Source organism: Pteropus medius, unplaced genomic scaffold (genome assembly GCF_902729225.1).
Source record: "Pteropus medius unplaced genomic scaffold, Ma_sr-lr_union100, whole genome shotgun sequence".
Classification (NCBI taxonomy): domain Eukaryota; kingdom Metazoa; phylum Chordata; class Mammalia; order Chiroptera; family Pteropodidae; genus Pteropus; species Pteropus medius.
The window spans coordinates 3,017,788-3,031,128 of record NW_024351733.1 but is presented as its reverse complement, the minus strand read 5'-3'; the positions used below and the strand labels follow the sequence as shown (position 1 = coordinate 3,031,128).

The 13,341-nt window shown below is 35.5% G+C and overlaps 1 protein-coding gene across 1 annotated transcript in view; it reads right to left on the bottom strand.

Moving 5' to 3' along the window:
- DMD (dystrophin) overlaps window positions 1-13,341 on the bottom strand; it is a 1,897,222-nt gene that overhangs the window by 290,196 nt on the left and 1,593,685 nt on the right. The window contains 1 exon segment of the mRNA XM_039846417.1: window positions 1,110-1,256. Within this exon segment, the coding sequence (XP_039702351.1) occupies window positions 1,110-1,256 (147 nt within the window).

Here is a 13,341-nt window from a genome sequence, read left to right as displayed (position 1 = left end):
AAAGATCTAGCAATTCTTTAACAGAGCTTTCAATCACACTCCTAAATGGGCTGTCAATTGGAAAAGTAATCTGGTTTATCATTTTTTTTTTATTAAAACATTGAAGGAAAATATTTTTAAACCCAGTTTCTTCTCTGTCCTCAGCAGCATACATTATGCATCCTATGAAATTGGAAAAGGAGAGAAAACAATTCTCTCATTCTGTGGTTGAACCAATTTTAGAGTCTGGGGGTGTAGAACACGGTGTCCTTCACATAGGGAACATATAGACATACTTCCTCTACGATTACATTTTCTGAGTTCTTATTAGAAGCTACTATTACCTTACTAGAAGGTACTACACAAATATCTCTATATGAATTACTTTATTTAACATTACAACATGTTAGAGATGTGGAAACTAGCAATCAGAAAGGTCAAGTGACTTCAAGATCACTCAGTAAGTCTGATTCCAAAATCTGTATGCTATAATAGTAATAATTATAACTGCAATAGCACCAAGAGCTAGAATTTATAGTGTTACCGTGGGGCTAGTACTGTTCCAGTACTTTCCATGTATTTTGAATTACTTGTCCTAATAGTAAACCAATGTTCTAGAACTTTTAATAACCCCGTTTTCTTCAGATGAAAGATTGAGTCAGAGTTTAAATAACCTTGAGCACACAAATTCCCTATATTTATTATACAAACCTATGAAAAACTTCCATGTGTAAGTCTGTAATAGGATGTTCTTTAAAAGATTTTAGAATGTCTTACCTTTGACTTTTTTTTTTAATACGAGAAGGGAAAGATATTTTAAGAATCCAAACAATGATACTACAAGATAAGTGCATGCCAGTAATTTAGTTTTTCTATCATGATTCAGCATTATCTTTCATGTGTATTGCAAGATATAGTAAAGCCTAACTTGAAGCCATTTACGAAAGTTAATATTAATAGGTTTGAAAACACTTATATGGGGACTTATCAACATATTAAATATCCTGCACTCACAAAATATTATCGTGAATATCACATGACGAAATTACTCTTATTGTTTCTCATAAACAAGCCTTATTTGTATATCTTCTTATTGTAATGAGGAACTACAATGATCATAATGTACCTACCTGCAGAAGCTTCCATCTGGTGTTCAGGTCTTCCTGAGTGTTGAGGTTATATGGTGACAGCTGAATGCCCAGTGTGGTGAGTTGGCGAGCAAGGTCGTTGACGTGGCTTACATTCTCTTTAAGAGGTGCAATTTCTCCTCTAAGTGCCTGTGTGAAATAGTCAAGGGTAAATTTGAAGATGAGAACATTTAAGGCAAAAAAAATAGACACAAGGGACCTACTAGTTATCTTATTCTGTTTGGGTTGCAATGTCAGTGACATTTGCTCTATGACAGTAGTAGTATGACAAGGAACATTTGTTAATAGGATAATAATAATAACTAATATTTATTGAGCACTTCTTAGGTGCCTAATCCTGTGATGTGCTGTCTATACATAATCTGATTTTATTCCTACACAATAACCTTATGAGGTTAATAGTTGGAGAATTCTCATTTTTCACATCAGAAAAACTTGCAGAGGTTAAATTAAACCTTGCCCAAGTTCCCATGGGTCAAAACTGAGGAACCTGGGACACATAGCCAGGTTTGTCTGCCTCCAGAATGCATATTCTTAACTATTATATACCTCTCACAAGATATTCTGGATTGGCAAAGTAACAGGAAAAATATAGTGCAGCTAGATTCTAAATTCTACTCATCTCACAACCAGAAATAGATTTTTTTAACAATAAAAAAATAAGCTCAGTCATAAAATATTACATTCATACTTGGCACGAAGAACACAATAGATTCATTTAGAGATTAGGGTACTGTGTCAAGTTCTAAGGATGACTTCCTGGTCTGGTATTTTAGTCCTTGTAGCAGTGACTTAAAAAGGCTCCCATGGGGCTTCTCAGCTGTCTCTAAAGCACTAGATTGGGATTTTCTGATGCAATACATCATGACAATCTGTTGAGCAGAAACCTATGCAGATATGGGGAGGATATTACCATGCATCATATCTACCCTATTGAGATGACATTTATGGATCTTTAACATGATGCATGATGTCCAAATGTTCCAATGAGCAATTTCTAAGGGCCAAATTCTCTCACTTAGGAGAACAGTTTGTGTAATATAATGTCTGTGCACAAGGACAGCATCATTTACTTGGCTGTATATGCTGTTTTGACTTGCTTGATCTGGGCAGGTGTTATTTCTCTGGTTCACTATTTTGATTAAAAAATCATTGTTTACACTGACCTCATCTATAACCCTCTGATTCCCTTCAACTCCAAATGGAAGGAGCCAGTATGTACATTCTAAATAAGAATAGCATTATCCTCTCAAATCAACCTGAATATCTCACCACTAAAACATGGTATTATCTGGAGTATACGACTCATATATAGTTCTCAGATAACACAAGACATTGTGATAATCACTCTGCTGAACTCAAAGGTTTTTTTTTTTTTAAAGTGGTTATTAAAAATACTGAAGAATCATGGGGATTCTTTTGGGAGCAATAAAAATAGTCTGGAATTAGACAGTTGTAATGATGGCACAACCTTGTGAATATAACAAACACTGCTGAATTGTATACTTTAAAAGTGTGAATGTTATGGTATCTGAATCATATAACCATAAAAATAAAAACAAAGAAAAACAAAAGAAACTCTCCTGACTGACCACACACATGCAAAAATGCATATCTGATGTATTGATCTTTATTCAGTTTTATGTCAATGGAATGTCATAGGAATCAATCTGAAACTAAAAGTTTTTATAGGGATTGATAGTAAATATTATCATTTCATTTTCTTGTAAGTAAATATATGAATTAAAAGGATCAGAATAAGTGCCCGTGGAGAGAGGTGGTTAAAATCCATATGTGTGAATTCAGATTTCTAAAAGGAAATGATCCGTATAACTTTGTTTTGCATAACAGAAAGGTTAGCAAACAAATTTCTGAAATTACAATGGGGAAACCTAGACAAGGACAATAATTACAAAATAGAATCATTCTCTTCTGGATAATAACATGTTTTTAGTAACCACAGGCAAATATCATGAGTGTGAATTATAAGCAGGAAATCATTGCAAATATGTCAGGATATTCAGGCATCTGATAATATTGCAGGTTGACCCTGTATGCTTATCATCTGCCTTCACTAGTATGGCTCTCAGCCATTAAGTTGAGTATCCATCTCAGTTAAGTCATATCTAGATTTCAGCTCTCTTTGGATTACATAATTTACATATTCGAATGTCTCTTATTAGAATATTTTGATTTTCACTTCTTTCCCCAAAGTTCTGGACACAGTTTTCAATCCTACATCAATGGTTTTGAGGATGAAAGGGATTAAAAAATAAGTTTCAGTACAATTAATCACAACACTCATTCTCCCTTGCTCTCTCATCTGTCTATCTGTCTGTCTCTCTCCCTTCCCTCCAATGTCATGGGATCTTGTGGCTTACCCCTCTACTCATATCTAGCAGTTATAGTATAAGTTCTCTTAACTGACCTTGACTTAAGACTCACCAGATTAGACAGAGTCTTCATTCTGTGAAACACTGACTGGGGCCTCTAACAGCCTCTAAATAAAATGTTAGAGGTATCTGTCAGTATGCATAGCCTTCAGTTCTCATTAGCTGAGTTGTCAGTTATGTGTATGTCGCAACTGTCAGTTGTGTTCTCAAACCTGTTTTTGCCAATTAGTAATGCAAGTAAATAATTTAATGAAAGATTTCCCTAATCAAAGAAATATAAGTCTAAAAAATAAGTTATAATTTCTATGAAAACCAAGTTAAATACTCTGGACAGTTGTTTAGAAAAATAAAAAGAAGTATTGTTGAATTAGATGCGGACAAGACAACCATAAAAATTGGAAAAACAATTCAAAAAATTTAGAAGGATTCTGTATTCAGAATGTTTCTCATGTTTGCTGATGAATTCTGTCTACCTTAAAGAAACTGGAAATCAAAAAGTTTGCACTATCAGTGTGATTTATGGAGAACTCTAATCAGTGAATCTACGCTCAAAGAAAAAACCTTCATACAACATTAAAATATTCATGACTATTTTAAGAATAAAATGTTTAAGACATATATTTTTTTTTATAATTTGCTGATTTAACTAACTTTTTCAATTAATGGTCGAACTCTAGGTGCTGATTGAATTGGAATAAAGAGCATCTATTATAAAATTTTATTACTACTATTTTACTGCTATTGCTACTGCTACTAGTATTATTTTCAATTAAGGATTAAAAAAAGTCATATGTCCAGTTGAATTTGAATGCCTAAATTTCTGTTAATATAAATGGAGCTTTATGAGGAGGTCAGTCGGTAAAGAGATAATTTCGTCTACTGAAGTTTCAGTTGGGGAGATATTGTGATGGCCCTGAGCAGACTGAAGAACTTTAGCCAGTGATAAATCCTTGTGAGGGCACTAGCACATGAGGATGGAGGAAAGGAGATAACTGATAGTAGAAGAAATGAAGAGAAAGAGGAGGCAGGAGAGTGTTCAAGTCAGTCATCACTTTGGCATTTGACCTAGGTTCTAGTGGCAGCTCCATACTACCTGAGGGTAACTTACTCACTGTCGATGCCTAGAAGTGTACAAGAAGTATAGCTCCCTAAACATGGGATTATAGATCATACTATGTAAAGAGTGAGTACAGGTACTATGTCATTTAAGCAGATGTAACATTGGGTTTGACTATATTTCAAATATTAGAGCTTTAATAGTGTACACATAAATTTATGTTTAAATTATTAAACACTAAACATAAAATGTAAAAATGTACAGTTAACTCTGAACAATATGATGTGCTATTTAAAGACTTCCAGAATTTCATTAGATTTTATTCCAGTTTGAAAGCAGTGAGAAAACATTGAAGGGAGCCATTATGCTGTGGGTTTTCTTTCAATCACTTAAACATCTGGAATATGTTCTCCATGAAAGAGCAAACCAAGTTTAATTTTATTATGACTAGGCAGAATTTTCACTTCATTAAATGTTGTCTGATTGTAGATATAAAAGTACTGATTTAGAATGATATATTAGTCCGATATGTCAAGTTTTTCTTTTTATGAAATTAAATCGCCTGTCAGATCTTTGCTTATCCTTATGTAGTTAAAGATTTGTTCAAATATAGATTTAGAATTTTAGTCATCATCCACCTTATAACAAATGAAAGGGATTGTCTATTAACAAGGGAACATTATTTTTAAGGGAGCAGTTTTAACTTGATAGTCAAGGGACAATTCCACAAGGCGCAGAAGGTCAACTGGGAGGATTGGAAAAAGTTGATCAACTTCTACTTTGAGGGCCTCCAATTCCTCTATGGAACTATGAAGCAACAGACCTGGCATAGAACTGGCACACAACAAATATTCACTGAATGTAAACAGGGATTGAGGGTAAGTGGGAACTTCTGAATTAGTTATGATAGAGGCTATGAGAAGGAGTCCACCTAAGAAACTCACGAGGTTGCCAGACAGTATTGAGGACCCTTATGAGGTCTGAGGACCCCCATTTTCTAGCAGAACCAATCTGCCCAATTTTCTCTTTCTCCAACAGTGTTCCATGCACCCATGGAGAAAACAGTTGATCCATGTTTGGGATTTTGTCAGGTGGTCGTGGCACAAACACTTAGGAACAAGGGAGTTGAAAGTTTAGCTGGAACGTGACTGAAAAACAGATTGTGGAATCTAAACTGGATTAGGAAGAAAGTGAAGCAACATAAGATTTGTATACAGAGAGACAGTAAGGGGAGTCAGTGGTGGAGGTCCCAGACAATCCGAGAGAGACCACAGCAGGAGTAGCTGCACAGGCAAGCAAGAGGGAGAGGAGATGCTGGGATTCTTGAATTAGCTCTGCCATTTATGAGTTTATTTATAAATTGTGTGATGTGATATATATTTATATAGATATATGTAGGGATATGTAGATATCGCATATGTAGTGTTTTATTTATATATTAATGGTGCTCTTGAAAGTCTGAAAAACTCCCCTTCTTGGAATATTAAACATTGTTCCTGAAACCTCAACCTGTTAATTCAGAGGTCCTATCTCACTTACCAGAAATTCAAAATTAGTAGGGTCTCATGATAGAATGTTGTTCCAAGGCTATATACACTGTGCAAAGAAATTTCCATTATGGATACTACTTAAAAAGTGGAGTGACTAACTGCATTTCTCTCTACAATGAAATCTTATTGAATGTTTGCAAACCAAAGCTACTGAAAAATAGCCTAACAAAGGAGGTGTTAGGAAAAGTCTCCAGATTCTTCATGCTAGGTTAGTAGTGGGAAACTGAAGAGGGAGGAAATGGAAATCACATGGCTCAGGGAAGGCCTCACAGAGCCCAGGTACTTGGGTTCTGGGGGCAGGTGCAGCCCAGTTGTATTTTGTAGCTTCTGCTTTTCAGGATGGGTACGCCATCTTGATGAGAATGAGTGTCCGCCACCAGGGCCAAGAGGGTCAAAGACCATATTCTGCTTTGCCCAGAGGGTCAGCAGAATACTGGTGCCTCTAAAATAACTGGGAGGTGGAGAATGAGCTACTCAAATGCACCTGGACCAATAACAAAGAAATACAAGGTGAAATGTAAGCAAGCCTTTCATGAAATGCATCGGGCTTGGAGACTTCCATTGTTATCTGTTATTTTTGTTTCTTTACTCTGGTTGGTTCCCTGTCTGGTATGGGGCCCAGGATGTAGGTTCAACTTTTGTCTCTGAAACCTACTGCCTTAGGTCAGGTTTCGGAGAAGCAGAGTCTGAGTGCTCTCAAGGAGAGTGAGAGAACCAGGAGGGCAGGGCAAGAAAGCAAAGTAAGTATGTGGTTTTGGCTGGAGACCAACATCAGCCTGGTCCCATAGGGAGCTATGGAATACAAATTACACCACAGTTGGCCCCATCTTGAGACAAGGGCTTTGTTCTTCTCTATGCCAGTATCATTTAGTCATTGGCCACTAGCTGCCTCCTGGCAGTCTTAGAGAAGGGATAGAGTAACCTCCCAGGCAAAGTGGCTTCCTTTTCATTGAGGGAGGTTTTCTGGAGAAGAGTGCAACTATGCGTCTTTAGCAGACAACATACAGAGTTGCAGGGGGATGAGTGCATGCCCTGGTGAAGCGATCTGGCTAAGGTGTCAATAGCATCCATGACATAGACTAAGTTCATTTAGTTCCCCGATCTCCTTTACCCTTAGACTTCAGATGTCAGGTACTTTTTATATTTTTCTTGCAAGAGGCTGATGTGAAATCTCATTACTAACATTATGGGGCTATCCTATAGATCTCCAATAAAACCGAGACATACCACTGTTTCCCTAAGATGAAGTTCTTGATTTCTGCCAAATACTGAGGGATTGTATAGAGCTAAGACACAACACAGGGTCTAGTTTGCAGACTGAATGAGCACATCCCTCTGCTATTAGTATCACTTTTTGCCTCTGGTGGAGACATTCTTGATAATAAATTATGCCATTGAAACATGTACTCTTTTTTTTTTTTAATAGAAATGCGGTTGCATTCTATTCTAGCATCAGTTTTTATTGTGGTAGCCTGAAGGCAAAATATTATGCTGTTTCTTCCCATTGTCTTCTTTGCGTTCAGTTTTCAGGGCAATTCTTGTACGTTTTATATTTGGGCATGATCACTTTTGATGAGCAAACTGAATAAGAACATAAATAATGAAATGGATTCAGAACTAATGACTTAGATATAGCATAACCAGGATGACTTAGGGTAGGTTAAAAAAAAAACAAAAAACAAAAACAGATTTTAGGAAAACAATGTGAACTTTGAAGGCATGAAGAAATTTGGTGCTTTTATTTCCCAAGCAATTATCAGTAATAATATTTTAACCATGGTTTCCCCTCAGAGACACCACACTTCCAAATTTGTGGCACTAAACTAATAGCAATTAACTGTTGTGTTTTTTTCCATAAATGATTCTTATGTTTTTATGAAGAATGATCTCGTTTCTCTTTGTAGTATTAAAAAAGAAGGCACACCCAAACAGGAGCATAAGTTCTCTTTTTTAACATTTTCTCATTTACATCCATCATAATTCTTCATCTTTCAGGACATGGCTTCACACAAAACTTGTAGCTTTTATTTTAACATCTTAAATGAAAGCTGAATTATAGCTTTACCACACTAATAGTGCCCATCTTCTTTCTTTTTTATGCATGTTGTTCATTTTTCCTTCACAGGTATAAATTGGAGGTGAGGAACAGGACAGAATTGGTCACAAAGGAAGGGCTTCTCCTTATAACAAGTCGGATACATCTTAGCTACTTTAATTTCCTTGGAAACTTGTTTCTATAACCTAACCCTGACTGCTAATTATGTCCCCTTTGTAGAAAAAAGAAGCAAACAAACCAAAAACATAACAAAAAACTAAAAACATCTCAAGCTTTTCATAGTTTTCTAGTGACACAATTAAAACAAATAAGGTAGTTCATGAGTGTTTTACAGAGGCTAAATGCAAAATATGTATAATTAAAATAAAAAGGCCTCTAATGAGTATAAATAAATCGTTTAAGCAGGCCATGTTTTTCAGCTTCTAAGGAGACAGAAGAAATGCCAATATTTTCTTTCTGAGAAATTTTAATTATATGTGATAAAACATCAAGCAAAATGGCAGTTAATGAAATCTATTTATTAATGTAAGAATAAGTAATATAATCTGTAAACCATTAGAAACACCAGCCAGAAGGATACTGCTTATTCAAATTCAAGAGTTATTTTAGACAGATTAAATTTTAGATTTAAGGTTCTTTAGAATTTGCAAACGTTTCTGCCAGTCAAAAATGTTCACGGCCTGTGCCCACATTAGCCACCACCACCATTGCCTCTGCCTAGGGTTATTGCCTTACTTTCATCCTTTCCTACAGGGTATCTGTCTAAGGCAGTGATTCTCAAACGATAGTGTGCATTATTATCATGTGGCGGGCCTGTTAACACAGAGATTGCTGGGTCCCACCCCAGTGTTTCTGATTTAATAGGTCCAGAATGGGCTGGAGAATTTGGCATTTTTAACAACTTAGAAGATAGTGTGTTCCTAGAACTCACCAAGGTTTTCTTGACTTAGACCCTTCGTGTATGCTGTCCCCTCAACCTGGAGCTTTGTATTACTGTTCTCTGTCTAGTTGGCTTCTATTCATATACCTCACATTTCAGTTAATGTGACTATGAAAATGAGTTCATACCAGTTTAGCCCATCTAAAGCAAGCTCCCCCTATTTTTCTCATTCTCAGCACCCTATTTTCCTTCTTAGCACCGATCACAATTTGTAAGTGCATATTTATTTGCCTATTTATTAATTCATTGTCTGTTCCTTCTCGAGACCTTAATCTTCATTAAGGCAATTCTGGCCTGCTTTTCCACCAAGGCATGCCTGCACCCAGTACGTGTAATCCCTTAATGCGTTTTTATTAAAGAATAGTCAAGAGAATTAGACATTTTTTTTTGCATTAATCAGTAATACTTCAAACTAACAGCTATTCTTAAACTGCTTCATAAACACAGTTTCCTACAGAAATCCAATACCAAATTCTTAAATAAAAGAAATCTGTTCATTTCCTTTAGGTTCCATATCTAAATTCTTTAGCTCTATTACTTGGTTTATTTTATGTTGGAGCATGTGCTAATTTCTGAAGTGTCTCTGACTTTCTGAGCAGAAATGTAACATTCCAGTTTTTTGGTATCAATCAGGGTGTTTTTCTAAAAATGGAGCAAGTGGGGAAAAGCAGGGAGTAATCTATTTAAGGAAAATGTGTTCTGCTGGTGGTGATATACTTGGTGTAGACTTGTGGAGGGCATTTTGGCAAGACTGAATAAAAGTATTAAAATATTTATATAGGAAAAGATGAGAAGGCTACATACTAGGGTCTCCATGTGGAGTTGTATAGTGGCTTGGCCAAGAGGACAAAGGGGGCCAAAATCCAACCTGGGCTCCCCTACTGAGTTGGTACACCTTGATGCAGGGCTGAGGATCTCTTCGAAGAAAGAGGTACCTTTTTCTACTTTACCCAAAGAGGCACTTGCAGAGATTGGCATTATAGATACTGGGGTTGAGATTATAAATGATATCTTTCTATGTGTCTGTCTCTCTCTTTCTCTTTCTTGCCTCTGTTTCTTTTCCTTCTCTCTCATCTTTGAGAGTTTCCACTAAAGAAAAAGTTAATTTACAAATATTTTCCATGCATTTCCTCTTGTGTTAGAAGGGGATAAATAACATGAACATATCAGGGCTGTTGTAAAAGATGAATGAGAAGGTCAGGTCTATTTTTCCTTCTTTTTCTCCATCTACAGTGAGTTAAGCATTGTGACAGGCAACATGAGGAATACAAAGTCATCCGAGGTCCTATTCCATCTAGTTCAGGGAGACTCTGCAAAGCAGATGGCAATAAGTTCATCCATGAGAGAGCCACAGACTAAGATCCTTTCCTAGGTAGCTGCATCTTTAGAGCCAATTTCTAATATAACTCTGGAGGAAACCTATCTTTCCTCACACCTCTATCGTATAGCTTTGTAAGATCTCCTTGAACTGGACACTGGGATGTGGGTACATAAAACCGATAAAAGAAGAGGAAGCAGAGTGAGTGGGAGGAGGAAAGATATTTGTCCAGAGCTTGAACAAAGGGTAAGAGGCAGGAAAGCTTAATGTGTTTGGGGAAGAGCAAACGGTCTTTAATAAGTTGAAGCATGAAGCACAGGGCAGTTGAAGACAAATCATGAGCATTTTCTTGGAGCAAGATTGTGGAGGGTTTGAATGAGTTGGCCTTTGCAATGCAGATAATGGTTTCTGCAAAGGGTTATGGCGTATTCTCAGCAACTCTTTTAGTTAGATTTAATTACTACTCACTTGGAAACACATTTCATATCAATTACATGCTATACATATATGTACTATGTATATATCACTGGGAAAATGGAACTCAACAGACTCAGGGTCATTAGCAGAGACAGACAATTTAGTGAGTTATTAAAAACAATGTAATCACTATGAGAAGTTGTGTCATGGGGTTTGGAAAGTGAAGAGAAGGATGCTGAGGCAGGTTGGGAGAGACTCTCTGAGCATATAAGGTGACTGAAATCATCCATAGAGGGCAACAATAGAAAAGACATGTTCATCTGGGTGTGACACATTCAATCGGAAGATCTTAAGTAGATTAGTGTAAGCTTGTGGTCATTTCAGGAAGGAGAAAGAAGTGACAATGAGTGTTTGCAGATTCAACCAAGAAGTAAGACTGGCCACAAACGGGGTAGAGGCAGATGGGAGAAAATTATCTGTAAACATTTTTTAAAGGTCTTAGGTATATGAAAGAGAGGATTTTGCCCTCAGCTTTTGTGCATATTTATTTCTTCACCATTCCAAAACATATTATTGAGCAACTATTATATGTGAGGGAATGTTTCAGGAGTTATGAACATAGCAGTACACGAAACAGACCAAGTTCCTATGATTGTGCAAGCTTAACTCTAATGGATACAATTTCATTTCAGTGATTGTTATTATACTGGCTTAAAAAGAAACAAATTCCGGCCAAATGTATGCATAGCTATAAAATGCAAACTTTTAATCAAGAAAATGCAGGAGAAAGTATGGTATCGTATATAGTAGGTCTCGAGAGATTCTTTTTCCATTAAAACAAATTAAGCTACCTCTACATGTATAAATAATGACTAATAGAGGAATTTAGGTTTGTGAGTTACCTGTGCAATATACTACACCTAGTTTTCTTCAGACTGGGCACATTTATTTAATTTTAGTTCTGTGGGAAAGGCACTCACTATTGAAACAAAATGGATTTTTGCTGATTTGATTTTCTATTCAATATGTTGTTATCAACTTAGAAATACTAAAGCAGAACTGAATCAGAGATGAATATAAATTTTCTAAGAGCTGAGATAAAAATAATTAAATGGAAGAGGGCCGAAAAGAATTGTAGAATGCCCTTCAATATCCACTTTTACGTTCAGATTATTGTAGCTCCTAAATTTAATAAATGTTTTTATTTAATCTTTCCAAATTGCCTTTCTTTCTTATAAATGGAACAACAGAAGAACAAGATATTTGACTAATAAAGTCAAAGAAATGAACATAAAATGGATTTTATTCATTAAAATTTATGCAACAGCACGTTTAAAAATTACATTGGTAAATTTCATATAATGGCTCAATTTCATTTCATCATATTTCCAGCCTGAAAAGAAAAATTTAAGTATTTGCTTCCAATCAATGTTGCCCCTCCAGATATAGTAGTAGTTATTATTTTTACCTTGATGTATGTATGTATGTGTGTGTGAAAGATCTAGCTTCTCAAGTAGAATCTAGAGCTTACTCAGTTTTTCATTTTTTTTTTTTACCATATATTGAGAACTTTTATTTGAAAATATTCCTCTAATTTTTCTGATCACATCTTAAGGTAAGATCTAAATTCATACCCTGTTATGTTCTGTTATGACAACTGTTATCATGATAATGTCCACTTAAGTGCATGCAAATGATGAATAAATTACTACTTACACAAATGAGTCTACATGTCAAACTGTCTAATCAATGTACTCCGATATTATTTAAAAAAAAAAAATCAAAGTCATTGGCCAAATCTATCCTTAAAAAGATTAGTATTTAACTAACAAAGATATATTTTAATAGAAATAATTATTTTCTTTATTAAAAAAGGAGTATGACTTAGTATCCTCAAAGATGTGTGGGAGGCAAGAATATACAATGCGGTAAAGATAATCTTTTCAATAAATGGTACGGGGAAAATTGGACAGATACATGCAAAAAACCCCAGAAACTGGACCACCTTCATACACCGTATACAAGAATAGACTCAAAATGGATTAAAGACTTAAATGTAAGACCCGAAACCATGAAACTTAGGCAGTAAACTCTCTGATATTGCTAACAGTAATTTCTTTTCAGATATATCTCCTTGGGCAAGGGGAACAAAAGAAAAAATAAACAAATGGGACTACATCAAACTAAGAAGTTTTTGTACAACAAAGTAAACCATCAACAAAACAAAAAGACAACCGACCGAATGGGAGAAGATGTTCACTTATGATACGTCTGATAAGGAGTTAATATCCAACATACGTAAAGAACTTATACAGTTCAACAACAAAAAAACAACAATTCAATTTAAAAATGGGAAGAAGACCTGAACAGATACTTCTCCAAAGAGGAAATACAGATGGCCAATAGACATATGAAAAGGTACTCAAGGTCACTAATCAGAAATGCAAATTAAAACCACAAAGAGATATTACCTTACACCTGTC